This window comes from Lithobates pipiens, unplaced genomic scaffold (genome assembly GCF_037356315.1).
Source record: "Lithobates pipiens isolate NorthernLeopardFrog02 unplaced genomic scaffold, aLitPip1_a1.2 Scaffold_28, whole genome shotgun sequence".
NCBI classification, from domain to species: domain Eukaryota; kingdom Metazoa; phylum Chordata; class Amphibia; order Anura; family Ranidae; genus Lithobates; species Lithobates pipiens.
This window is the reverse complement of record NW_027507789.1, coordinates 67,246,094-67,274,005: the sequence shown is the minus strand read 5'-3', so window position 1 is coordinate 67,274,005 and position 27,912 is coordinate 67,246,094. Positions and strand designations below refer to the sequence as shown.

The 27,912-nt window shown below is 39.9% G+C and overlaps 1 protein-coding gene and 1 long non-coding RNA gene across 2 annotated transcripts in view; one reads left to right on the top strand and one right to left on the bottom strand.

Moving 5' to 3' along the window:
- Nucleotides 1-27,912, bottom strand: part of EVPL (envoplakin) — a 121,697-nt gene that overhangs the window by 4,934 nt on the left and 88,851 nt on the right. The window contains exons 10-20 of the mRNA XM_077459357.1: nucleotides 25,160-25,255; nucleotides 23,019-23,291; nucleotides 21,141-21,298; nucleotides 19,535-19,632; nucleotides 16,541-16,746; nucleotides 13,931-14,109; nucleotides 12,042-12,180; nucleotides 10,603-10,796; nucleotides 7,128-7,278; nucleotides 1,554-1,637; nucleotides 853-960 (exon numbers count right to left, since the gene is read on the bottom strand). Of these exons, the coding sequence (XP_077315483.1) occupies nucleotides 853-960; nucleotides 1,554-1,637; nucleotides 7,128-7,278; nucleotides 10,603-10,796; nucleotides 12,042-12,180; nucleotides 13,931-14,109; nucleotides 16,541-16,746; nucleotides 19,535-19,632; nucleotides 21,141-21,298; nucleotides 23,019-23,291; nucleotides 25,160-25,255 (1,686 nt within the window). The remainder of the gene's footprint in view (nucleotides 1-852; nucleotides 961-1,553; nucleotides 1,638-7,127; nucleotides 7,279-10,602; nucleotides 10,797-12,041; nucleotides 12,181-13,930; nucleotides 14,110-16,540; nucleotides 16,747-19,534; nucleotides 19,633-21,140; nucleotides 21,299-23,018; nucleotides 23,292-25,159; nucleotides 25,256-27,912) is intronic.
- LOC143935465 (uncharacterized) lies at nucleotides 877-1,742 on the top strand. Its single transcript, XR_013263523.1, has 2 exons — nucleotides 877-999; nucleotides 1,196-1,742. It is a non-coding gene; the product is annotated as an uncharacterized LOC143935465 (long non-coding RNA).

Below are 27,912 nucleotides of genomic sequence, written 5' to 3'. Positions count from 1 at the left end.
GTAAAATATATTATACCTCTTAACACATGATAAAGGGGGCTGATGTGAAAAGTATTGTCTATATACACCGATTAGCCATAACAATATGACCACTGAAAGGTAAAGTTAATAACATTGATTATTTCATGACAATGGCACTTGAAAGTGTGTGGGATATATTAGGCAGCAAGTGAACATGTTGTCCCCGAGGTTAATTTGCTGAAAGTAAAAACAATTTGCAAGTGTAAGAATTTGAGCCAAATTATATTGGCTAGATCACTGGTTCAGAGCAACTCCAAAACAGCAGTTCTTGTGGGATGTTCCTAGTCTACAGTGGTCAGGACCTACCAAAAATGGTCCAAGGAAGGAAAACTAGCGAACCAACAACAGGGTCATATGCGGCTAAGGCTCATTGATGTATGTGAGCAGCGAAGGCTGGCTTTTAAAACCCTACTGCAGCCAAACTGCATTTTTTGGATTGTGTTGGGAAGTGTCAGAATCTCCACAAGGTTGCTTTACCATCTGTGTCCATTTAAAATATTTCCCCTTGCTTCATCTCATAGGGACAGGGTATCTGGAATTTATAGGAAATCTTTAAAACAGTTTTTTAGCAATGAGGTTTTTTTTATTGTTTACCATTCTGTCCTAGTAACACCTTTTCCCATCAATTCCTTTCTGGTATCAAGGGGATAAAAACTTATAGAAATTCTCCAAGCAAAAAAGACCTGATGACATTTTTACCCATCCCCGATTTAAAAGCATTGGCTGGAGCTGGGCTTAAAATTTATATTACACAATGGCTTTTGAAACAGTTATATGAAAGATATACTTTTGTTTAAAGAAATGCATGTTCATTGGTACATTGTGACCCACCTGGCTTTCAATGCTTTCCCGAACAGTGTTGACTTTTGGCATCTTGGCAGCAGAGACAACGGAGCTTTCCAGGGTGGAGCTGTACCTGTCAGCCTGAGTCTCATAATCCTTTTAGAAAAACAAGGTCAAAAGAGTCAACATTTTGAGGTCAGTAGCTGTAGTTTTCCTAAGTAAATGGTAAATCTAAAATAAACTTCCACAATACAGTTAGCTATTTTGTAAGTTGAACACATATTTGTAAAACTGCAGGGGCAGTCTTACAGTAAGCTGGCTGTACACTAGTAATTAGTTCAAATTTTTTTGTTTCAGAAATCTTTGCTCAATTATTTTTGATTGTTTGTAGGGCCAAATCTACATTCATTTTCGACTGAAGTGACGAGAAAATTTGAAGGAGCAAGATGGAAAAACTTCCTTGAACAAACAACACTTTAACAGTGATTGTATTTTTTATTTTTTTTCAGAAAATGTAATTCATTCCAGCCTCAAAAGTTAAAAAGCAAACAAAATTTTGAAGTGCTTTCAAACAACATTTGTAAAATTTGTAGTGAAAATTGTTGCACAAATCTTTGTATGAATATTTGTTCAAAAATCTATTGTGTATGGCCTGCTTCATAAAGCAGCTATAGCCTCAATGGGTACTGTGGATGTTTTAGCTGACAGGGCACGTCTAACAACAAACCAGAACAGAGGACTGTACTTACATTTAGAGAATTTATCAGATCCTTGGAAAGCTTCAACATGTTGTTCTTCTCTGGTTCCTTTCTTTGGATCTCCTCTACAAGCCTCTAAAATTATAATATGCATTCAAATCAAAATTTCTCATACAATGTAAAGGGTTTTAATAATGTTTGAGAGCAACAGTGAATAAAATAAGTCTTCAGTAAGCTAAATATGTGAAAATAACAAGTATTTGCGCAGCGTTAGATAAGAACGGTCATAATGCATAAGACTGTATATAATACAGTGAAAAAAATAAAAATACTGACATCTGACATTTTACATTGTTAATAACACATGTGCAAAAAATGAATATACTAAATATAGTCCACAACATGATGAAAAGTAAATTAATGAAGTCCACGGATGGAAACTGAAATATGGTGTTAATCCAAGTGAACGACCACCTTAAGACATCAGTGGAAGGACAAGTGTGAAGAAATGATAATGGGAGAAGCCACCACCAACATAAGGAACGTTTACCAGAGCGGTTGGACTCAACAAGGCATATGCCCAATGAGTCATCAAATCTTGTGGTGACAACACACTGGTATACAGGAACATCCACATATGCAAATGATGGCACAAACGAATGGTGATCGCATGGTCTCTCAAAAGACTCCCAGCAAAGAAGGAAAACTCAGAGGGAGGTTGTTTGAATCCTTTCCATATGCTCACTTCTCTGCTGCCAGTTCCAGCAATGTGTGAAATATTCAAGCCATTGTTTACCCACGCAGGGGCGATATTGAACAGGCACATACAAAGAACAGTGTATGTTTGTATGATAATTAATATAACTGTAAACTGTTACCATGACCAAAGAGAGCCAGGGTAGAGGCAAAGCAAGTATCACAAGCTATACTTTACTGTCCCCTAAGGGATAGCAGTCTTTGTCTCCTTTTTTTCCTCTTCATTCCTGATATGAAGGCTATTAGGCAGAGGAAGAAGAAAGAAAAGTGAGATAGAGGCCCGATGTGGGAACTGCACAAGCGAGGTTTACAGTCGACCATAGCCAGTCGGAGGCAGGGACGGGCAGGAGTAATTTATTCAAGGGTCCTAGACTTTCAAGAATTTCCCATGTGAATCCTTCAAAATACTGGACATCTGCTCATCAACCATCATCCTGCTTTTCACTCTCTGAAAAGCAACAGACTGAGTTTTCCAGGCCAGGGGCTATAGTCCGCTTGGCATTTATAAAAAGGTATGAGGTAAATTTTCACTGGGGTGCGAAAAGACCCGGTATAATGTAGAAGAGCCAGTCAGGCATCTTTACATATGGTTACATGAAATAAGGTTTACAGTACGCCAAAGACCCTGGACCGAAGCGGATCAGACATGTTCATGACCACCATGTATGTAAGACATCCCCACGCTGACCGTAATTCTGAAAGTATATGTCACTACTACCAGGATAAGCATGGGAAAGCCTTGTTAGGACCCAGTACCACCACAGGAGCACTTTATATGAGGCCACGAGAGTGTTAGTATTGAATGATAATTTTGCTATCGTCATCAAGGTCTTACTCCAGTCCTCCTCGTCAATACTGAAACCAAGGTCTTGTTTCCATTATGTCACATAGGAAAGGGTCAACAAAGACAACCTACCATTAAGTCATCTCAAAGTGGGGCTCTTTCTATAAGTGGGAGCACTTCTGACTCTTTTTAAAACATTTATTTATAACAATATAGATCTGCCCTCCAAAAATTCCAGCCTCCTCACTGCCAAGCAGACCTATTGTATCACTCTCATTAGTAACTTATCATCTCGTCCCTGTCAACTCTTCTCTACCTTCAACTCTCTACTTAGTCCTCCACTACCTCCACCTGCCAACTCACTTACTGCCCAGGAGATTGCCAATCACTTCAAACAGAAGATTGATACAATTTGTGAGGAGATCTCTACTGTTCAGATACCCTCCACGCTATACACTTCATGCCCACAGGTACAATCATTACTTTCCCCTTTCAACCCCACCACTATAGATGAGGTTGCTAAACTACTTGCTAACGTCCACCTTACCACCTGCCCACTGGATCTTGTTCCCTCGCAAATGCTTCATTCACCCTCTGGCTCTATGCTACACACTCTAACCCACATCTTCAATCTCTCCCTCTCTTCTGGCATCTTCCCCAACTCTAAAACATGCACTTGTCACACCCATTCTTAAAGGGGTTGTAAAGGTAAACGTTTTTTCACCTTAATGCATTCTATGCATTAAGGTTAAAAAACATCTGACAGTGCTGGCGCCCCCAGCCCCCCTGTTTTACTTACCTGACCCCTCGAAAGTCCCGCGCTCGTCCCCGACATCCTCTTCGCTGCTCATCCTGGCCATTGATTGGCTGGAGTGGATGGATTGAAAGCAGCGCAGCCATTGGCTCGCACTGCTGTCAATCACATCCAATAATACGGCGTGCCAGGGGGCGGGCCGAGTGATACAGTGAGCGGCTATAGCCGCCGACTGTATCATCGGAGCGCGCCCGCAAGTGCTTCTCAGAATGCGAGAGAGCTCGCATGAACGTGAGAAGTACTTGCGGGGGGAAGCCAACACAGCTGCCGAGGGTCTCCAGAAGACCAGGTTCGGGGCCACTCTGTGCAAAACAAGCTGCACAGTGGAGGTAAGTATAACATGTTTGTTATTTTTTTTTTTTTAATTCCCTTTACAACCCCTTTAAAAAGCCCCCACTGGACCCATCCGATCTTAAGAACTTACGCCCCATCTCCTTGCTCCCCTTCTTATCCAAATTCCTTGAACGTCTTGTCTACAACCATCTGAGCGTCCATCTTGCTGATAATAGCCTTCTTGATCCCCTTCAGTCTGGATTTCGTCCTCAACACTCCACAGAAACTGCTCTCCTAAAACTAACAAACGATCTACTAACGACCAAAACCAATCGACACTATTCTGTACTCCTACTCCTGGACCTCTCTGCTGTCTTTGATACGGTTGACCACCCCCTCCTCCTCAAAGAACTCCACTCCTTTGCTCTCCATGACTGTACTCTTCACTGGTTCTCTTCCTACTTATCCAACTTCACCTTTAGCGTTTCTTACAACTCTACTTCCTCCACTCCTCTTCCTTTGTTGGGGTCCCCCAAGGTTCTGCTCTTGGACCTCTCCTATTTTCAATCTACACCTCCTCCCTGGGTCAGCTGATAGCCTCCCATGGCTTCCAATACCACCTCTACAGTGACGGCACCCAAATCCATTTCTCTACCCCTCAGCTCACCCCCTCACTATCACTAATTTACTATCAGATATATCAGTCTGGATGTCACACCACTTTCTTAAACTCAATCTATCCAAAACCAAACTTATTTTTCCTCCTCCAAATGCCCTTTCCCCTTCCACTGATCTCTCTGTCAAAATAAATGGCACAACTATAAACACATCCTCGCATGCCAAGGTTCTAGGTGTAGTCCTGGACTTTGAACTGTCCTTTAAGCACCACGTTCAACCACTGTCCAAATATTGCTGCCTCAACCTTTGCAACATCTTTAAAATACTCCCCTTTCTAACCAATGACACAAGAAAACTCTTAATTCACTCCCTAGTCATCTCTCGCCTCGACTGTTGCAATTCCCTTCTCATTGGCTTATCTCTACATAGTCTATCACCTCTTCAATTCATCATGAATGCTGCTGCCAGACTCATCCACCTTACCAATCGCTCTGTGTGTGCTACCCCTCTGTGTCAATCCCTCCACTGGCTTCTGCTCACCCAACAAATTAAATTCAAAATACTAACAGCTTCTTACAAAGCCATCCACAATTTAGCTCCCAGCTACATCACTAGCCTAGTCTCTACATATCAACCTACTCATTCTCTTTGTTCCTCTCAAGACCTTCTGCTCTCTAGGTCCCTTGTCACCTCCTCCCATGCTCACCTCCAGGACTTTTCCAAAGCCTCTCCAATCCTATAGAATGCCTTACCCCAATCTGTCCACTTATCCTCTACTCTATTAGCTTTTAGACGATCCCTGAAAACCCTTCTCTTCAGAGAAGCCTACCCTACCCACACCTAATAGCTGTATTTTCATTTTCTCCATCAGCTCATCCCCCACAGTTATTACCTTTTGTTCCAATTCACCCTTCCTTCTAGATTGTAAGCTCTAACGAGCAGGGCCCTCTGATCCCTCCTGTATTGATTTGTATTGTAAGTGTACTGTCTGCCCTCATGTTGTAAAGCGCTGCACAAACTGTTAGAGCTTTATAAATCCTGTATAATAATAATAATTAAGGGAGGCATAAAGCAATGAGATAAGACCAGGGGCCCCCGGGGAGTGTAAGCAAGTATGCTCAACAATGTCTTACAAAAATTAAAGGTGGCAGTACGACGGAGAGATAGAATCCAGTTGCGCAATTGCAAATAATGGAAATGTTCCTGCCCAGGGATCCCATGCGTCCCTGGCCTCTCATGATGGAGACAGGCGCATAGTTAAAAATTATGCACACCAGTAAAGCCATTGGAGGTCCACCAGGAAACAAGGTTGTTCTAGCCCCGGCAGGAAAAAGATGATCATTAACGATCGGTAAAAGAGACAAGACGGAACATCAAATTTCTTGAATATCGAACAGAGTCCCACAGCTTCAAGCCATGAAGCATAAGAGGGCTTAGTGCCAGGGGGCGTAATTTATGAGGAAGCCAAAGCAACGCTTGTAAAGAAATTGGGGTACAGTTAGGTAGTTCCAAGAGCACCCACAATGGGATGTCAGAAGTGGTATGTAAAATAGATAGTCGAAATGGTGACTATACATCATCCTTAATAGGCTAGGTTTAATTTTATTTCTTCCCATTAGTGGCAGGGTAATTTTAAAGAGACAAAACTTGGGGAAACGTGTACGTATTGCAAAGATGTCCTATTTTTTTGCCCATAAATACACAATAAATATTGGCATTGTAAAAGCTGTTAAATTAATGAATGGTCCTAACTACTATAGAGTAAGGTGACTTAAGCTATAAGAAGCTGCTTGTGTATGTTGGGGCTAGAGTAGCAAGATTAGTCATCTGAAGTTCCCAAGCTACACCCTCCACTAGACATATACATGATGAAAAAGTTTAGATGCGTTAATCTAGTTAGATTCGTTAAATTTGGTTGATTCATTCAATTTGTATTCGGAATTCATTTTATGTCTTTATTTTCTTCTAATATACTGATTTTTTTTTTTCGATTCAAAATGTTCTAATCCATACATTTTGAACTGGTCGAATCGAAAACTAACATTTTGTTTTTTTCTTTTTTTTTCTTTATTCAAATGTGGCAAGTGAACAAACAAAAGAAAACTCCTTTATCAGATGATTACATTGACTCTTTAAATCACCTTTGGCTTAACAAAAACAGCATTGTTTCGAAATGTTGCTCACAATATACACAGTCTTTGATTTCAGAAATATATTTACAGGTAGAATTCGAATTTCGGAAATTTGGACGAATTTTGTTTAGTTATTCAAAGCAGTTTAGATTTAATGCAGTGCCACATCCACAACACCAATGTACTATTTTGAGTGGGATTAGCTTTTAAACTATTGTGTTGTGTAAGGAAGTCCAAAGCAAACTTACCTTCTGGCTTTGGAGCTTGTAGTTGACCTGACTTGGACTATCTGATGATGTGATCTGGTTGCGTGGAAGTCCTTTTAGCCAAGAGTCCAAGTTTTCACTAGCAGATTTAAACTGCTGATATGGTAGGTTGGTGTCTCTGAGCATCTTTTCTCTGCAAAAAAAAAAACGTTTAACAATTTTATGTCAGTAAGCACATCTGTTTACTGTGATTTACAGTCTCATGTTCTATAATGATTCCCCTTTTGTCTAAGGGCTAAGCAATATTTGACGATGCCCCATCTTAAAGTGGTTGTTAACCCACTTACAGCAATATACACTATCCATTCTGTATCCTAATAGAGCCAACCCCCCCCCCCCCCCGTCTCTGTGTATCAGTGAAAAAATACAGTATTTATTGGGGTATAACATGCACATTAATTTTAAGAGGGAAGTTTCAGGAAAACAAAATTACATTTTAAATAAGGAACTAATGCAACCTCACCAGTCTACATCAATGCAGCCTCACAAGTGCCATCAATGCTGCAGCCCTACCATTACCATCAATGCAGCAGCCTCATCACTGCCATCAATGCAGCCGGCTCACCATTGCCATCAGTTCAGTCTGATCGATGCCCATCTGCAGCCTAGAGGGGACAGGGAGGGGGCCAGACCAGCGCTGACATATTACATACCATACAGTAAGAAACTCCTATGATAGCTAGAGCAATGGTCCAATGGCTTCTCAGAAGAGGGAACTTCCTATTACACAGGCTGCCAAGTAAACAGGAGATTCTCACTGCATGGTGCTTGTCCTGCCCCCTTCCCTGTCCCCTCCAATGCAGCTTTAATTGAAGTATTGGCATATAACACGCCCCTGCTATTTCAGAGTGAAAAAGTGCATGTTATACACCAATAAATACAGTACCTCCTTCACTGTATCTGACGGAGGATCCCGGAGCTCATGTAACTGGCTGTGTCTCCTCTCTGCCCATCTGATAGAAGCAGTGGGTGGGGCCGAAGTTTCCCCGTTTACATCACTGGGATGCCAGGAGGAGAAGAGAGAGGGGACACGGCCGATCATGTGATCGCCGGGAGCCGCCGTGAGATACAGTGAAGGAGGTATTTTTTTAATGAAACACAGACAGCGGGGGCACTCTATTAGCAAACATAACGGATAGTATATAGATATATTTTTTATTCTTACAGTAGGAGGGGGGTGGGGCGCCACTGTCACTAGGTAACACACATGGCGGCGGGAGGACAGAGGAGACAGACACAGGAGAGCAGACTGCGGATGACGGAGGCATGCAAACAGACCACGATGTCAGGGGCTCAGCAGCCATGATTATCGTGGTCTGTTTGCAGAGGGGAGGGTATAGCCAGGCAGGATCAGACATGTGTTACAGGGGGCCAAATTATACAGCACTGTGCTGTGTAACATGCTTTAAAGGAACAAAATATGCATTTATTTTTATTTTTTGGGGTTAACAAACGCTTTAAAGCAGTTTCACTATTGAGACCCGTGTCAAATGCTAACCAACTAAGTTTTGGGCATAAGCACTATCAGTTTTTAAATTACGAACTAATGATTCAAAATTAACTAGTAAATGAATAACTAAGCAAAAATACCCCTCTACAGAAAAATAGTACACATAACATAAACATAATTTTTATTATTCTTTACATACATAGAAAAGGACAGCTAAGATGGACTAAAGGGTTTTGTTTTAATGAAGGAACAGTCCCTACAAATGGGGGACAGTCGGGAGAGCCATATACCCATAATTACTCTAGACTGATTGAATTCTATTAAGCCTTAAGCCTCGTGCACACAATTGGATTTTCTGCAGGCAAAACCTCTGACTTTTGTCCGAAGGCGCGTGCCTGGATTTTGTCTTGCATACTAACGGCAAGGTATTGTTAGCCAACAAACACAAACGTACTGATGTACTACGTGGCTTTTCTGCACTTTAGCGCCACCCTTCGGGCTCCTTCTGCTAATTTAGTAGAAGTTGGGTGAGTGTTGATTCGTGCTTTTCACTTCACGCTTTTCACTTCATGCTTTTCAGTTAGTTTCTGAACAGCCGTTCGTCAACCAGACATGTTGTGGAATCGAAGGAGATAACGTTTTATTTATTATTGGCCTTGGAGTTACTGCTTTGACCCAAGTCCAATCCAGGAAAAGGAGGAGGAGGCGTTCCTGGACCAAAAATGGGTTGCTTTATTAATTGTGACCAATTATGTCATATGCCTTTGCTGCGGGAGCTCCAGGAGAATAATCTAGATGATTTTCAGAATTATCTCCGGATGACGGATCCCTGCTTTCACCAACTCTTGGCATTGTTGACCCCCTATATTAAGAAGCAGGACACTTGCATGAGGCTTTTATTTTATTTTTTGGTTGAATAATAATTATTAGATTAGATCTATATTTTTGGATGCATTGAATGCACTTTTTAGTTAAGTTCTTTTAGCAGATACCATGTCTAATTTTTTTTTTTTTTTTAATGCACAATAAAAAAATAGTGTAGAATAATACTTGTGTTTTACTTCAAAAGGCAGTTTGGGAGTAGGCAGTTACATTTAAAAAAATACAATGTAAAACTAACAAGGGACACCAACATAGTTGTATCTTTGATCTTAAAAACTGCGGGATAAGTGTGCTGTGCATAATAATATTATTCTTGATATCACTAGAAAAAAAAGCCTTTGAAAATTAGTTTGAAATAACTCCATTAGTATCACCAGCAAAGCAGCTTCATTATTATCCCATTAAAGAAGAAGAGAATGTGCGCTGCATTTGAAGATGTCATAATTTGCCATGTCAAGAATGTTAATTCTCCATTAGGAACGCTAGTTTACAAGTCTGACCGCTTCTGGCTCGTCCTTGCTTCCAAGCTGATGTTGTACTTAGGACATTTGTCCGATGGACTTGTGTACACACACTCGGAAAATCCAACAACAGATATTTGTTCGCAGAAAATTTTAAAACCTGCTATCCAACATTTTCCCACGGAAAATCCGACAACAATTGTCCGATGGAGCATACAAACGGCATACAGCCTGTCATCACACATTTCCCATCTGAAGATCCGATCATGTGTACGAGGCTTTACAATTTGTCAGAATAATGTTTATCTTCAGGCATTTTTTTTTTAGTTTTGGATAGCATGGGGGTGGGTTAGACCCTCTGTCAAGTTATAATTGTTGTCTGGGTCCCTATTGGGTAGATTTACACGTCTGTTTGCCATAATGAAAAAGAAAGTTAAAGGAAATCCAAGTGTAGTGTTGTCCATAAAACAAAATGCAAGGATAAACCTTCTAGAGGAGAAATGTGTTCCAGGGACAACTATCAAAGAGGGGAATTTCCCTCACTCTGGGAGACTTCCTTTAACTTTTGTTAAAGGGACACAAACAGCAAAACATTTACTTGCAGGGGTTTTAACCATTTCCAACTTTATTTTCCTACTGGCTATACATACACTTTAATGCTTACCTTTGATCCAGCTGGTCAGCTACAGCATGGTATCTGTCATTGAGTTTCTGGACCTGGAGGCGTTGCTGTGGCAGGTCAGGACTATGCTCCTGAGTGTTGCTCTGTAGGGAACTGCATGCCATTTCTGTGTCTTTCAAGCTTCGGTTCAGCTTCAGAAGATTGTCTTGCTTATCAACAAGGTCTCTCTTCAATTTCTGTTTGAGAAAAATAATTTTTATATAAAAACATTTCATTTTCAGGAGAGCTGCAAAAAAGAGACTTTGTTCAACACTGAAATTCACAACAAAAGTGGAGATATTGCCAACAGTTGACTAAAACAAAGAAGCCAATAGCTGCCATGATCTATAAATTAAATTGTAGACATAAAAAAGAAGATGGTAGCTGTAGGGTGGGTGCCTTATGCTGTTGCTTGAGATGTGGCCCTTAAAGCTGAACATTGAACAGTTGCTTCCCAAAGAATTAGTAATTCTGCACTGTCAATTGTTTGGTTTACACAACAGCTAGTCTATGGCCTGCAGTAGGATGTAGTGCATTCCACAAGCAGGCTGGGGTAGAGAGGTGAAACCACTGTATTCATTTTCACTATAATAGAGAAAGTGGTGTCACTCTGCTGGCTATGCAGTGTATCAAGGGTTTCTGAATCATAAAAATGGTTGAACAAAATCTTGTTTTGCCCAGAGTTTAGTTTTCAATGTTTAAATCAAGTCAACAGCATTTCAGTACCACTCCCAACCTGAAGTTGCATAACTTACATACACCATACTGCAAACTACTGACTGTCTACATATAAATTTACACTGTGATTTGGCTATGATATGAAGAAGTATTTAACAATGATGTTGATTACAGTATCGGAACTAATTCACATACAGTAGGCTTAGCCTATCCAAGCCAAATCTGTACAGAGTCTAAAATGTTATCTTTGATGCTACCTTTACTAACTTTCCAGGGGTCTCCACTCTCAAAACACTGATTTGTGGAGGCTTCCAGTGACCTCTATGAATGTCATCAGAAACCTTCCTATTCATGGAGAGGATGTTTTGATAAGTAATTTGACTATAATGCCAAGAATGATTGTGGCGACATGCCTATTGGAATGAAGATATGCTTCTGGCTGGTGACCAGTAATAATGAACAATACGTTTTACAATAAATTACTTAATGTGATACTGTACTGTAATGTAATACAACATTGGTTTTATAACCTTATAAAAGTACAGTGTATGTACGGTAAGTGAGTGAATGCTTGCTTTGTATTTAAGAATGAAACAATGTTCTTGCTAACTATAAAATGGGTGTGTTAAGTGAGTATTGTCTTCTTGTAGATAACTCATCATTCTTTGCTGTTTGCCAACATATCACTCTACTCTGGTTATAGCAAGCTAAAGGTTACAACTTTCCCTATTGTGTTTCTTCTAAATCAAGATGTGGTTTCTTACTTGGATCTGACTTGAACGCTCCTGAATGATGTTGGGCCCATCAGGTAAAGCTCTGTCTTGTGCAAGGAAACTTTCAAACCCTCTGATCATGTCCTCAGTCTTGCTGGTCTGACTCTCCAAGTTCAGAGATGCTTTGGCTCTGTAAGAAGATAATTCAGCACTATACAGGGACTGAAAAATAATTGTATATAATACTGGGGTAGGTTTACTAAAGGCAAATCCACTTTGCACTACAAGTGCACTTGGAAATGCAGTAGCTGTAGATCTGAGGGGAAGATCTGAAATGAGGGGAAGCTCTGCTGATTTTATCATCCAATCATGTGCAAGCTAAAATGCTGTTTTTTTATTTTCCTTTGTATGTCCCCCTCAGATCTACAGCAAGTGCACTTGCAAGTGCACTTGTAGTGCAAAGTGGATTTGCCTTTAGTAAATAACCCCCACTGTGTCACTGAACTATTGATGAATGCATGTAAATTGGTGGAATTATTTTAGTGGACACTTAACAAGCCTATTGACATTATAATTCTGAAACTTTGCCTGTACTTCTGCTGCTTGACCTCTTGGTCAAGTCCAAACTGCAAATCTGGGATAATTTTAAGACAAAAATACAGAAATAATAGATGTAAAGAGAATAAATAGAATTATAGTAGTTATGGGGAACAAAGACAAGTGAAAAGCCAAAACTCATTGGAGTATTCCCTTGAAAAAAAACAAGAGTGCATCTACATTGTGTTGATCTTATGACTTTTTTGAAAATTCCAGATCCATGCACACATACCAGGGGTTAATTTAGACAAAGTTTTAGAACTTATTCAAAGTCACTTTGGGTAGAGTGTGTTGAAACCCTGTTGGTTTGATATTGATGTCTGTGTCCTCGAAGATTGATGGTTGCTACTGAGACAGAAAATTATAGAGAGGAATAGTGGAGAAATCTCCCCACAGGGACATGCCTTGGTAATGTCTGTACAAGAGGGGTTTTTGCCCTTACTTTGAAATGATTTTCTCTCATTTCCTGATGAGTGTAGAAGATAGGAAAGAAAATCTCTGCAATGGGACACGGCCAAAAAAAAAAGACCTGACAGAGGTTTTAACCTTTCCCCACTCTAACCAAAATGGTGGGGGGAGAGAGAAGGGTTGTGGTTTTAATATACTGTAAATATGGTCATGCTTGTAACCACAAGTGAATATTACATCTTGGATCAGCCTTTCTCAACCTTTTTTTCACCATAAAGGGATCCTTTAAATAACTTTCTGATCTCAGGGAACTTGTGCTAATAATTACTATTTCTGCAGCTCACAGTACATTAATGTGAAGGTCATTAGGAAGAATGCTCATTACAATGGTGGTCATTGTGAAGAATCCCCCCTTAAACTAGCTAAAAAAGATAATCGTTGTTAGTGGTTACTTATGTGATAGTCCGAAATCGCTCATTGCTCAAGGAACCTCTGGAGGAATCCTACGGTTCCACTGAACCCTGGCTGAGAAAGACTGTCTTATGCTGGCTATAAAGCACAGAATGGCTGAATTTTGATCCATCTTTGGATGTTCCCATTCCAGAGAAGTCAATCTAATAATCATCATCCCTTAAAACTAGCTTGTTGGAAAATGTTCCTTATGAATTTTCCATTGATTAGCGTTGCAGCCAATTGGTTACACCACTAATCAGTGTTTTCTGAAAACAGAGGAGTCTTCACTGTCATAATACAATAACACACTTTTGTGTAGATGGTGAATCTGTTCAGTTTTTTTGATCAGCCTCCTGGCTGATCAAAAAAAAAAAAGATCCATGTATGACTAGCCTTAGATGTATCAACTGGTCCATACCAGAACCCATATTCCCATTCTTTCTCTTATATATAGCAGACAATATATATTTACTGTTACATACTCTTCTCCATAGAGTGTTGAAAGGACCTTGACATCGTTGTACTTGTTATTGACATTTGTTAAGGTGGTTGGGAGTTGGGCTGCTGTTGATCCTGTTGGTTTCTTTGCCAGGAAGTTTTCACACTCCCTCTTTGCAGCTTCTTTCTCTGCTGCAATACTTTGGATGCGTTGAGCTGTTCTCTGCAAAATTAAGTTACAAAATGTGTGATCTATTAGCTAAATACTTTGTTGTATTTCATCTTGAAAGATGTCTCAATTGTTAACAGTGAAAACAAGAGGGGAATTTGGGACTTTAAATGAAGTGTGTATGGCAAAATCAAAAGAATTCATGTGAGTGTGCTCCAGATAGTCTAATATGTGAAATTATAAAACTGCTTGGGGCTGGTTCAGGACCTTCACTGGAGCAACATTAATGGATAGGCAGCACCGGGATTTAAGACCACCGGAGACATTCCAGCTGGCAGTATATCGGTTTGCTCCTAGGAGGCCCTAAATTGTCTCCAACCATAGTACATCCCTGTGATGCTATATTATGTAACTGACTGTATATATCCAGATATGTGTACAATGTAATTGCCTGAATGTACCTGGTGATTGTACCTGACCCTTTTCTTGGAATAAATAAAATAATTGTAAAAAAAAAAAAAAAGGATTCATGTGAGTGTAAAAATTCTTTATGTTTATTATTGAACCAATCATTTGCATGAAATATAACAGTATTACATATATGATATAGAAAAATGACAATATAAAATTAAAATGATGATAAAAAGCATGGCATATTGCAATACGAGATATAAATGATAATCCCCCATGTCCTGAAGTAAACAAAATCGCAGGGTATGGTGCAACAAGGATGTTTAAACCATCTAAAAATGGTTCAACCCATTCAGATGAATGGTTGAGCCCATTCAAATGCATCCATTTACATCAACATTTTTTTTTTTTTGAGCTTTAGACCTTAAAGCTGAACTCCAATCAAACAACTAAAAAGGAGCGAGCTGTTTAACCTGCCATATACTTTGTATTTCGCTCCATCCAGTTCTGAGTTTTTTGCATGGCTCCATCGCAAAACAGAGCCTTATCTGGCAGGGCAGGAGACGTGCTTTTTCTCTGTTACAGTTAACGAAGAACTATCATTTTCTATGTTGTTTAACTCCCCAGGGGACCAAGTGCATATAGCTTATGGTCCTGTTCAATTCTTACAGCCAATATAAAATGGTGTATTTAGTGGACAATCAGGCCACCAGTCAGAATTTGACCAAGTGATATACAGTATGTATTTGGTCCCCTGGGGAATTAAATAAAAAATAACAAAAAAAGTTCTCTAAGCCTTAAATAACCCTTACAAGCCATATCCCTCTTCAAACCTGTGACTTGACAGTTAAAAGAGAAGTTACAGACTGATCATCTGTCACTTTGTGCTTTCCTCCTGTCAGCATGTTCCTTGTTAGCATATAAGCAGGGTAGCCCAAATGACTGGCTCCTTGTGCTGCTTTTTCCTGTCCCAGTCTGAACTCTACTCGGGAGATATGGCTCCCAACTGTCTCTCATTTGGAGTGACTGTCTCTTACTTGGCACAAAATCATTCTGTCCCTTTTTCCTCCTCTCTTGTCCCTCTTTTTGGCCCAATGTATAGATCTCAATAAAACATGCACTACTGAAAGTATTTATGTTACATAAAACCTTTTATCTAACCTCTAAGTGATTACATTTGATATTTTCAAAAGCCAGTATAAAGGAACAGTATTGGTGAAAAAAAAAACACTTGTGGGTTTAAGCAATTACATTTTGCATATTAATCCTTCATGGTGTGTGTAACTGGGGGTGTGCCAGATGTGTGTCTTTTTTCTATACACACTTTGTGCTAAAATGTGTTCCTCTTTCTCAGAAAGTTGCTAGGTCTTTACATATGTTGTCACTCAAGTCGTAGTGACTCTCAAAAAGGTTTCTGCACGACTTTTTTGCGATTTTATTGCTACTTGCATTGACTTCTACTAAATAAAGTTGCAAGCCACAATGAAATGAAAGGTCTAAATTTCACTGATCCGTGACCTTGAAATTGCGCTGAAGTAGCGTGATTTCAAAGCCTCACTGGTGTGAACTAGGGTGTGTAAAACATAATTGCATCCAAGGGCAAAATAGGTATTGGTAATTGTACCCAATCAAAAACTGTTATCGGTGCATCTCTAGTAATAGTTGCTGTGGTACTGTATCCGATCAGATTTAAATTGATTGAAATTTTCTCAAGGAGTCTTTTAGGCTTCCTTAACGATAGTAGTAATAAAAAAGCTCTCCTCTCTGAATGCAATGAGAAAAGCGCTCCAAAGAAGGGGGTTTGGAATAATGGCCTTCTATTGCTTAAAGTTTTAAAAACAAATGTGCTAAGGTGTTTTGTTGTGTTAAAATGTCCCTTTTTTCAGGGCTTACAAGTCTGTCAACCTGCCTTGAACTGTATGTTATTGTCTTTGGAGTAGGAAGTGAGGGGAATCTTGCAATAAAAAAATCTGACAGGAGTACTAACCTTCCCCTACTATATTTAAAATATAGAAAAAAATCCATAATTAAAGAGGGCACATACTCAAATGTTAATATCCCTCAATTCACTCACCTCCTGGTCCTTCAGTCTTTGTGTTAGATCTTGGCTTGGTGAAGATCGGTTCACAGGTGCACGAACCCTTTTCAGGATCTCCTGCTCCGTGTCTTGCAGGTCTCCATGGATTTTGTTTAGCTTGTTGAGGATCTGGGTTGCCTGAGGATCTTCACTTGGAACACTAGAGGTTCGGACTGGTGGAATAGGTGTTCCACCCACAGAAGCTGCCCAAATAAAATACAGATTTAAGAGTCACACTTCAATTTCAAAATCCCCCTTACTAATAAAATTGTATTTCAATGAAGCCTCATCACTCAACGGAACACTTGCAAACATACAGGTGCATCTCATAAAATTAGAATATCATCAAAAAGTTACCGTATTTATCAGCGTATAACACGCACTTTTTTCCCCCTAAAATCAGGGTGAAATCGGGGGTTGCGTGTTATTAGCCGATCCCCCGCTGTTTCTAAGCCTTTTTGCCGTTCTTGGCAGCTTCCGGGTATTTTTGGCCACACTCGGCCGTTCTCGGCTATCTTCGGCCATTCTTGGCTATTTTCGACCACACTCAGACGTTCTCTGCAGCTTTCGAGTGCCGCCGAAAATACTCGGAAGCCACAGAGAACTACCGAGCGCCGCCGAGATACACAGGCGATCCGCTATGTATCTTGGCGGAGCCATTTTTAAATGGCAAACACACAGAAAATGCTGAAAACAACTGACAAGGCTAAATGGATGACTGCAATTGACACTGACAAGGCTAAATGGATGGCTGCAAATGACACTGACAAGGCTAAATGTAAGGCTGCAAATGACTGACGAGGCTAACTGCAAGGCTGCATTGATGGGCATTTAAATGTAAGTTTTTTTCCTTAAACTTCCCTCCTAAAAGCTTTTTTCTTTTAAAATCTCTCCTAAACTTGGTGTGCGTGTTATAAGCCGGCGCGTGTTATACGCCGATAAATACGGTAAGTTATTACAGTAATTCAGTTCAAAAAGTGAAACATATATTTTATAAAAATGTGTTACACACAGAGTGATATATTTCAAGCATATCTTTCTTTTAATTTTGATGATTATGGCTTACAGCTAGTGAAAACCCAAAATTCTGGATATTATATAAGACCAATAAGAAAAATAATTTTTAATACAGAAATGTTGGCTTTCTGAAAAGTATATCTATATACAGTATAGTATGCACTCAATACTTAGTAGGGGCTCCTTTTGCATGAATTGCTGCATCATTGCTGCGTGACATCGAGGCGATCAGCCTGTGGCACTGCTGAGGTGTTATGGAATCACAGTTTTCTTTGATAGTGGCTTTCAGCTCATCTGCATTGTTAGGTTTGGTGTCTCTCATCTTCCGCTTGACAATACCCCACAGATTCTCTATGGGGTTTAGGTGAGGCGAGTTTGCTGGCCAATCAAGCACAATGATACCATGATCATTAAACCAGGTATTGAAAACAGCATCACCATAAAGCTGGTCAGCAGAGGGAAGCATGAAGTGCTCTACAATTTCCTGGTAGAGGGCTGTGCTGACTTTGGACTTAATAAAATGAGTGTATGTAGATGAGCTCAAAGCCACTATCAAAGAAATCTGGGCTTCATTAACACCTCAGCAGTGCCACAGGCTGATTGCCTCCATGCAACGCTGTGTTGATGCGGTAATATTATGAGGGTTATTCATGCTGAATACTCCATGTATTCAAGAGGGGTAGCCATTCTGGTTACTAAAAAGGCTGCAGCACATATTTTATAGGTCAAGCTGGACCCCAATGGTAGATATGCTATACTAGTATGTCAGATGTTTAATATATGCTTAACACTGGTATGTGTATATATCCCCCCCCCCGTTCTCTTTCCAGGTGTTGGAAAGTATTATAACAGAGGCTGTGCTGATAGCACAAGGACCACTGCTGTTGCTAGGAGACTTCAATGCAGTGTCGGATGTGACTCTTGACAGACATGGTTGTACCTCTAACTCACACCACATTCTTTCTTCCTGGTTGGAGAGCTACGCTCTCACCAGTGTATGGCATCAAAAAAAACCTGGAGTCAAAGAATATTCCTGTCACTCAGAGACCCATAATACACTGTCCAGGATAGACCAGCTGCTCTCCTCAATAGATGGTCTTCCGATCATAACAAGGTTCATACATCTCCCCAGAGCCCTTTTGGATCATTTCCCCAATGGAGGTCATATTGGACCTGAATGCTCCTCAGGGGAGGAAACACTGGCGTATGAATGTACATTGGTTACAGGAGGAACTTATTACCCTGAAATGCAAAACCGCTATTGATCATTATTGGAAGGAAAATAGTGCACCACCAATGGGAAGCTTTTAAGGCAACCATAAGGGGGGTGTTCAAGAAACAAGAGATTTCTCCAGAGCTTTAAATTCTGACATAAGAAACACAGAACTCAATGTTATTGATGCGGAACAGAGATATATCCATGACCCATCCCCTAATACATACCAAACATGGCAAGACCAGAAGAGGCACTGTATTAATGCCAAGGAAATATCGAGGAGATTATCGGGTAGGACTTCCAGGATTTCCATAGAGGAAGTTTTCCTGATCCCAGAGATACACAGGCTGTGTGTACTACTGAAAACACCCCTAAAGGCGGGCGGAGATACCATGACTCCCATTTATCTAATGCTGTTACCTTACAGCAGTAAGGTGAGCTGCTAGAGAGCATGGAGGTGTCACAACAACTATAAGAAATACACACCAGTCACCTTATTAATTGGTTGGAAGAGATGGTTTACCTATTCCTTCACCTCGTTTGACACTGCTGTTTTTCCACTTGGACTATTTTGTTTCATATATCAATCACTACACATTTATTTGGTTGGCATGAGTGTGATCACTATTTTTTTTTACTTATTCAATTCTATGTGTATTTATATTATATGCTATTGGATAATTACATATTTAATATTTTCCTAAAGTAATATGATTGGAGCAGTTACTGTATGTCTATGGGATGTGACAAATTATTACCCAGTTTGCTGGCTCTTGCAGGCTCCAGGTTGCTTGACTTCAGAGCATTTTGCACTGCTGCCTTTTTCTTTTTGGCATCACTCAGCTCTGCTTCTAATCTGACAAAAGAAGTAATCATTAGCAAGCTGATCACATATTTAGCGGAATAAAGTGCAACTGTTCTCATGTACTAATTAAACAGAGTTAAAGTGGTACTCCAGACAGACTCCTAAATGCACAGATGAAATACATACTGTATATGTTTTACATGCCAAATTACTCTGGGGCTGATTTACTAAAACTCTAAAACTGGAAAATGCTAATTCTGGTGCAGCTGTGCATGGTAGCCAATCAGCTTCTCACTTCGGCTTGTTCAATTTAGCTTTGACAAAAAAACTGAAAGCGGATTGGTTTCTATGCAGAGTTGCACCAGATTTTGCACTCTCCAGTTAGTAAATCAACTCCTCTGTTTAGCTAGAAAGGTGACACAATTTTGCAGCTTCCTGGTATCACCTAGCTGTTCCTTGAGCAATGACTGAGCATTAACACAGGTCCTCCTTGTAGTAAATACTTACTGTACCCTGCTTAAACATTTTCTTCAGTCCTGGCCTCGCACACACTGGGCGTTTTGCCCCTGTGTGTCAAATCCCGTCCCAGCATTTTCATCCTCCTAGGAGGCACAGGTCCAGCATCTCGCCCCACTGCCTGCATCCTGTTCAAATCTATGAGAGGCTGAAGTGTGCGCTGGCTGGATGTTGTACCGAGTAGTACTCATGTTTAGCGCCCCAAGCTTTCAGAGATGTATGCCAAGAATGCAGGATTTTTGTGCTCCAGACATGAGCCCCTGAACACATAGGGCTTTACACAAGAGTAACACTTGGTACAGGGTCCAGCCGCAACATATTTCACTATGTCTTACACTTTGACAGGCAACAGGGCTGGGTATTGCACTTGTGACTCCTGGATGAGCCAAAACCCCAGGGCTAAATGCCCAGTGTGCATGAGGCCTATTAGTATCTTTTACTCCAAATCTGATTTCTGTCACATTTGCAGCATTTAAAAATACATGTAATTATTTGTAATGACTACATAAATGAACAGAGGGGATTTGTATATATATTATTATTATACTGGTTTTATATAGCGCAAACCGTTTGCACAGCACTTTACAAAATAAAGGCAGACATTACAGTCATATTACAATTTGGTACAAGAGGAATCAGAGGGCCCTGCTCATTAGAGCTTACAATCTAAAAAGTAAGGATCAATTGATACAAAAGGTAACAGCTGTGGGGGGTGAGCTGATGGAGAAAGTAAAGCAGGGTTAGTTAGAAGCAGGATAGGCTTCTTTAAAGAGAAGGGTTTTCAGGGATCGTCTAAAGATGGATATATTATTCGACAGTCAAACAGATTGGGGTAGGGAGTTCCAAAGGATGGGAGAAGATCTGGAGAAATCCTGGAGGCAAGCATGGGAGGAAGTGACAAAGGAGCTAGAGAGCAGGAGATGTATAGCAGGATATATATATATATATATATATATATATATATTTGAAGTTCCAGTTTAATTTTCTCTCCAGAGTATACCATTGTTTGCACTAAAAATAAATATTAATTCAAACACACTTACTTCTTTACCCTTTCCAGGGACTCTGGATCTGGGGGAGGTATCACAAAACAGGCAGCAGGAACATCCTTGGTCCCCCCACTGCCAGCCATCTGCACCGTCCAGTTCTCCCTCTGGCTGTTATCTTTCAACGTGCACACTTGTCCTTTGTTTAACTGAGCCTTGATGATAAAATTTATTATTAGTTGCTATGTATGTTAAATGTTCAAATATATAATATTTAAATAGTTTCCGCACAAACCTATTGATTTTTGTTATGTCCAACTATGTTTGAATAAGGTTGAAGTTTTTGCCTAAAGCCCAACTAAATTTTCTGTTAAAATCATTTAAATACATTTAGCTGCATCAAAGCAAAAGATGTGCAAACTCCTACAGTTGTTTTTTTTTTCTTTAGAAAGCAGCTACAGACAAAGTAGACACACCTGTTCCCTGCCAACTTGCAGGTTCTGTAGAGATCTCCTGCAGAGGCCTGGTTCACACTGCCACGACTTCAAAGACGAAATCCCAGCACGATTTTGGCAGGACTTGCATAATGCTGCGTACACACGATCGGAATTTCGGCCAGCAAAAGACCGATTAGAGCTTTTCAGTGGAAAATGCGACCGTGTGTATGCTCCATCGGAAATTTAGCTGGCCGAATTCCGCCAGCAAAAATTTGAGAGCATGTTCTCAATTTTTCCGACGGAAAAACTTTCTATCGGAAATTCAGATCGTGTGTATGCAATTCCGATGCGCAAAAACTCACTCATGCTTAGATTCAACTAGAAGATGGAGGCTATTGGCTACTGGGTATTGAACTTCCTTTTTCTAGTCCCGTTGTATGTGTTGTACGTCACCGTGTTCTTGACGGTCGGAATTTGGTTTGACCATGTGTATGCAAGACAGCTTGAGCCAAATCCCGTCGGAATTCCGTTGGGAAAACCATCAGAGCTTTTTCCAACCAAAATTCCAAGAGTTTGTACGGGGAATTAGACTTCTTTGACAGGAGTCAATGCAAGTTATGCCAAAGTTGCACCAAATGTAGTGCAGGAACCTTTTTATAAGTCAGAGCAACTCAAGTCGTTTCTATTAGAACAGTTCCATTGCACTTAATGGGGTGCGACTTGTGCTCTCAATGTCGGAGCGCATGTTGCACCAGTGTGAGCCAGGCCTGAGTCAGAGCTAACGTTTTCCAGTCAGTAGGAGCATGACAGGAGTTCTTTGCTTAAGATGGGGCTGGGCAGTTGTGTTTGCCCTAATTAACCCTGTCTGTGCAGACAGATTTTAAATTGTAATACTTTCTGGCCTAACAAAGGACTAAAGGTGTAGAGGCTGGGCTTTTTACATTGTATTTTGGAACAGACTCACTATAAGATTATTCAAAAAACCTTGCAGTCAGCCATGACACCTTCTCCTGAGAAACATCTGTGTGAACACATAACAATGCTGTGTGAACACATAACAAACATAAAGTAGGGCTTTCCCAAATCTGACTGCAAAAGTGGAAATCCACCTTAGTCCAAGGAAAGGTTAGCAATCAGATTGGGATTTATGGCAGACTGTCCTTTCCTGAAAAGATTTACCCTTTCTATGTGTCCTGATGACCATTGCCTCCATGAAAATAATTAAGGCAAAATACTACATTTTGAGTTGTCACCATAACAGCAATAGAGGAGAAGTCATCAAATGGGAAAACTTGTTTAATGAAAACTGTCTATGATGGGATTACCCTCACATTCTTTATTTATACTTTAAATGATCAAACCTATACTCCTTTAAATGAAAATGTTGATATAGCTTTAACTCATTTTTCATTATGCCTCATACATATTTGATCTCTCTGCTCTTGCTTTCTACCTCATTGTTATGTGTTTTTTTTTCTCAAAGAATACAAAGGCTTACATCTCCAGAATCCCAGTCGCAGAGTGTATCCACATTAATGGGTTGTTTTGGTCTGGATCTCCTCTGTTTAATGGGAAAAATGTCTGGTGCTCTTTGTTTGAGTTCAGACAATGTCTTCTCAGCTTGGGCCAGCTGCTTGTCCTCCTTGTCCAGCTGTAGTAGTAGCTCAGATACCACTCCTGGAGCCTGTGTGTTTGGCTGGTTGTATTTTGTGTCAAGGTTTTTGTTGACATTTTTTAGGATTTGGGCTGCAGAATCTGCATCTTCATGAAACTGTAAAGATGTAGAAACATAAATTAGCTCTACTTTACAAAGTACTGTACTTTATTTGGTAATTATTTTGAAACAATTTCTGTTACAGTGGATTACCCTTTTTGAATTTGCAATAAAGATTTCTATAAAAGGACAGGCTAAGCATCATTGATAGTATTGATAAACTAAGAGGAATGAGCGACAACTGCAAAAGATGGATCAGTTTAATACTATTGGTATCTTTGAGTACGTGAGCTTTTTTCTAATAATCTAAAAATCCCAAATAAAAGCTTCTAACAGTAGTCGCTTTGTAGTTCACACAGCCCTTAGCTGTAGGCCTGGTGCAGGTGTAGAAGCTGAGGATTATAAAACAGGGAATGGTACAAAACCCATTTGGGTCAGCAATTTTGCCTCCTCCAAACCTTGTTTCACATAGTAGTTCCAAAATACCAATGGGTCTCCTTCCTCCATCATATGGTTCTAGGTTTCTTTTTCTCTCAACAGAAATTGACTACTTTGTTTTTGACTGTTAAACAGATGATAGCCAAAGCCTGGAAAAAACTACAGTTCATCTTTAAGAAGTTAATGAAAAACTATCCAGTATTTTCAATGATTCCCAAGCCATATTTCTTAAAATAAAGGAACCACGGCTTATATATGCCTTTACATTCTTGAACTCTTCTAGTTTGAGTTAATTATAGTTCTATTCTTGGCCCTTGGACCTGAGTCCATGCCGAATACATTTTGTGTACCCCTTCTCAATCTTCACGTTTAGTCCTTGCTTTCCAACCTCCATTTCTGTCTCCTGGTGATTTGCCTTTTTTTCTCCTTCTTCCCTGACTTCTACTCCCCTCCCCAATCGATCTTCTCTTTCCCCATCTCCCACCCTTCCCCCATTGCTTTTATGGACCTGTTTTTAGTGAATCCGTTCACTTATCAGCAAACTTGGCCCCCAAAGTGCCCATCTGCATTATCTTTATGCAATGAAATCCAGAAAATCGACAAAAAAAATGGGAAACCACCGCTCCAGGTTAGTTCACCAAAAGATTGCTCACTCTCCAAGCAGGTAAGGGTCCCAGGTGCAGGCTGATTGCACAAACCAAATAGATGAAGGATGAACAAACTCTGGACAGCCGCACTCCGGATCAGATGAAAAGTAAAAAGTGCCTTTTATTTCTTCTAAGCTTAGCTATGAGTAAGCGATAGGTTTAGCGTGAAACGCGTCAGAAATTTGGTTTTTCTTTTTCTCCCTTTGTTGCTGTTATCTGTGTGATGTGAGGTTCTTTTAGTTTGAAGAAATAAAAGGCACTTTTTACTTTGCATCTTATCCGGAGTGCGGCTGTCCAGAGTTTGTTCATCCTTCATCTATTTGCATTATCTTTATGTAGGGCTTGAATATTTGTAGATGTATGTGTCTGTTTACTAATGTCCTGATTTGATTGTTATTCTTATCAGTTATTGTAGCCCAGATATGGGCACTACTGTTGTTTATTTCTTCTTTTATAACCAATAAAAATGATTCCAACAGAAAAATAGGTTTAATGATTTTTGGATTGAATCCATAACTCCATAAATCCACAATATATTCATGTTTCTGTCTGGAGCTCAGAATTATAGGGGATCTTTTTGGGACTTTTTTAGCAGTATTATGTAAAAGGACCCCCTCCTCACCCATCAATCCCTAGTTTTCTGGTATAAACAGATTTCAATGAGTTAGTAAGGTCTGAACTTCATTGTGACAGAAGAGCAGAGCTGAAAAGGTCTGGGATAGCACAAGATCAGAATATTCACACTACAGAAAAGCATTTAACATAATGAAAGGTTGTAAAACATTGTATCATAATCATCAGCCCAGAAAATAAAGAGAAACATTTTATTGTGCTTCTTGCCTTCTTGTAATCCTCTGCATTCTTTAGATGATTCTCTTGACAGATGCACAAATTTAGAAAATTTTGCCACTCTCCTTTCAGAGCCTCGTCATGAGCCTGTAACATAAATAATAAATGTATTATTCTATGGGCTTACACTAAATTCATTAATTGGGAAAATAAACCAAATATAAAATTGTAAAGAAGATATGCATGTGAAATCAACACTGGAAAAACCATCAATGTGTCTGCCAAACAATGTACAACCAGCATATATAATAATCCAAGAAAGAAGACTTTGACATCCAAGGCAGTTGTATAAATGCAGGCTATATAACTGGCAACCTTTCACGCAATGTTGTATATACTGTACAGTGGCGGCTGGTCCAGAAGGGGAGCAAGGGTGCCACCCACCCAAAGTTCCCAAAGTTAGTTTGCCAAAGAAGAAAGCTACTTTAACATGTTAAAAACTGTTAGTCATATTATCATTTATTAAAAAAATGCTCATATGTGTGGGGCATGGAACTAATGGGTGTCTATTAGGTCTGTAACTTTTTAAATCGCATTTAATTTGAGGCTGAGGGTCTAATTGGCTTGTTTCAGAGCACTGCGCCCTGAACCCTCCCACTTGATTTTAACGAAAAGCGTATCAATATTCGTCATTGCGTCACTTCCTATTTCCAGATTTTCATCCAGTGGAAGGCAAGGCGTCCTCTGGTGAGTGCGGACCTGGAGGGGTTTGTTTGTGTCCCCACAAAAAATTTAAGCTCCAGAGACCACTGATGTACAGTTTACATAAAAACTACTGCATAGCAATTGAATCTATTGGTTCTTTGTTCCTCCATATCTCCTCTCATTATTTAAGAGGCAAACATAAAAACGACAGCACCTTCTTCTGTTATAGGGTCAGTGCAAGTGAGGAGTAACAAGACTGTATGACCTCATAGAAGAGTGTAGGCGATATGGGAGCTGCTGTCTTATAACTTTATAGGCATTCACCTGGGAAATTGGACTGGTGGAAAGTGATATCACAACGCATGTATAAGGCTGATGTGTTCTATACAAATATGGTAAACCTGAAGCATAAAGCCGTTTTTGCACCCAAATCCAAGGTCCCGGTTTTTAATACTTATTACTGCGACTTCTAGTCAAGGGTTAGGTCAGGATTCTTCAGGCAAGTCCTTCTTCGCTGTGCTGTAGATTCTTTTCATGAGATTTGAGCATTCTCGAGATTTTGCCGAAAAGGAACCCTCTACTGTGCAGAAGTCAGGTGTATTTTTACATGGGAGCTATATCAGAAAGCAAGGTCAGCTTCAAAGTGAAACTGGGTATGAATGAGTTACCCATTTAATGTGGCCCTGTACAGTTTCCCTTTGCTCCCTCCCACCCCATTGGTTTGTCTGGACTATAGAGAAATGCCCAGGACTTACACGTTTCGGAAAGCACGTGACTCCCTTTCCTCCTTCCTACAATGCACATATATAGGGGTGAAGAATGCGGCTTTACCTCTATGTAAGCTTCAACCAGTTCCACTTAAAGGGGTTGTAAAGGTAAAAGTTTTTTCACCTTAATGCATTCTAATGTAGGTTTCTACAAGGACATAAAGAAAACAATTGATTTCTATGTGCCCTGTTAACACTATAATGTTGGTGTCAGGTGAGTTTTAATATTTATTCTATTATTTAAAGCTATTTCTACAAACTATGGTTATATCCACAGCTCGCTAATCAGATCCAATGTTCCATGAGCTGTAGATCTGAACTTTTTTAGGGATTTCCCAAGATCTGAAACGTTTTGCCAAGGGTTCCTCCATGGTAAAAAGGTTGAGAAACACTGGCCTAGGCCATCTTTATGTAGAGCGACAATTTTTTTTTCAGATCCTCAGAGAGTTCTTTGCTTTGAAGTGCCATGTTGAACTTCCAGTGACCAGTATGAGAGAGTGAGAGCTATAACTCCAATTTTAACACACCTGCTCCCCATTCACACCTGAGACCTTGTAACACTAACAAGTCACATGACAGCAGGGAGGGAAAATAGCTAATTGGGACCAAATTAGAAATTTTCACTTAGGGGTGTACTCACTTTTGTTGCCAGCGGTTTAGACATTAATGGCTGTGTATTGAGTTATTTTGAGGGGACAGGACATTTACACTGTTATACAAGCTATACACTCACTACATTACATTGTAGAAAAGTGTCATTTCTTCAGTGTTGTCACATGAAAAGATATAATAAAATATTTACAAAAACTGTGAGGGGTATACTCACTTTTGTGAGATACTGTATATTCTGCTACATATTTTTGGTAAAAAAAAATCCCAATAAGTGTATATTGATTGGTTTGAGCAAAAGTTATAGCATCTTCAAACTATGGGATATTTAAATTGCACTTTCATGCATTTTTATGTATTTATTTTTTTACTAGTAATGGCGGCGATCAGCGACTTATACACTATAACTAACACTAACTGACACTTTTGGGGACCAGTGACACCAATACAGTGATCAGTGCTAAAAAATATACACTGTCACTTTACTAATGACACTGGCTGGGTTAACATCAGGGGGATTAACGGGTTAACTGTGTGCCTACCCAGTGTTTTATTACAGTGTGGGAGGTGTTTTTTTAGGGGAAGACATGGATCCATGTCACTGCTTTGCAGAGACACAGCATCCATAGATACATAGTTACATAGTAAGTGAGGTTGAAAAAAGACACAAGTCCATCAAGTCCAACCTATGTATGTGATTATATGTCAGTATTACCTTGTATA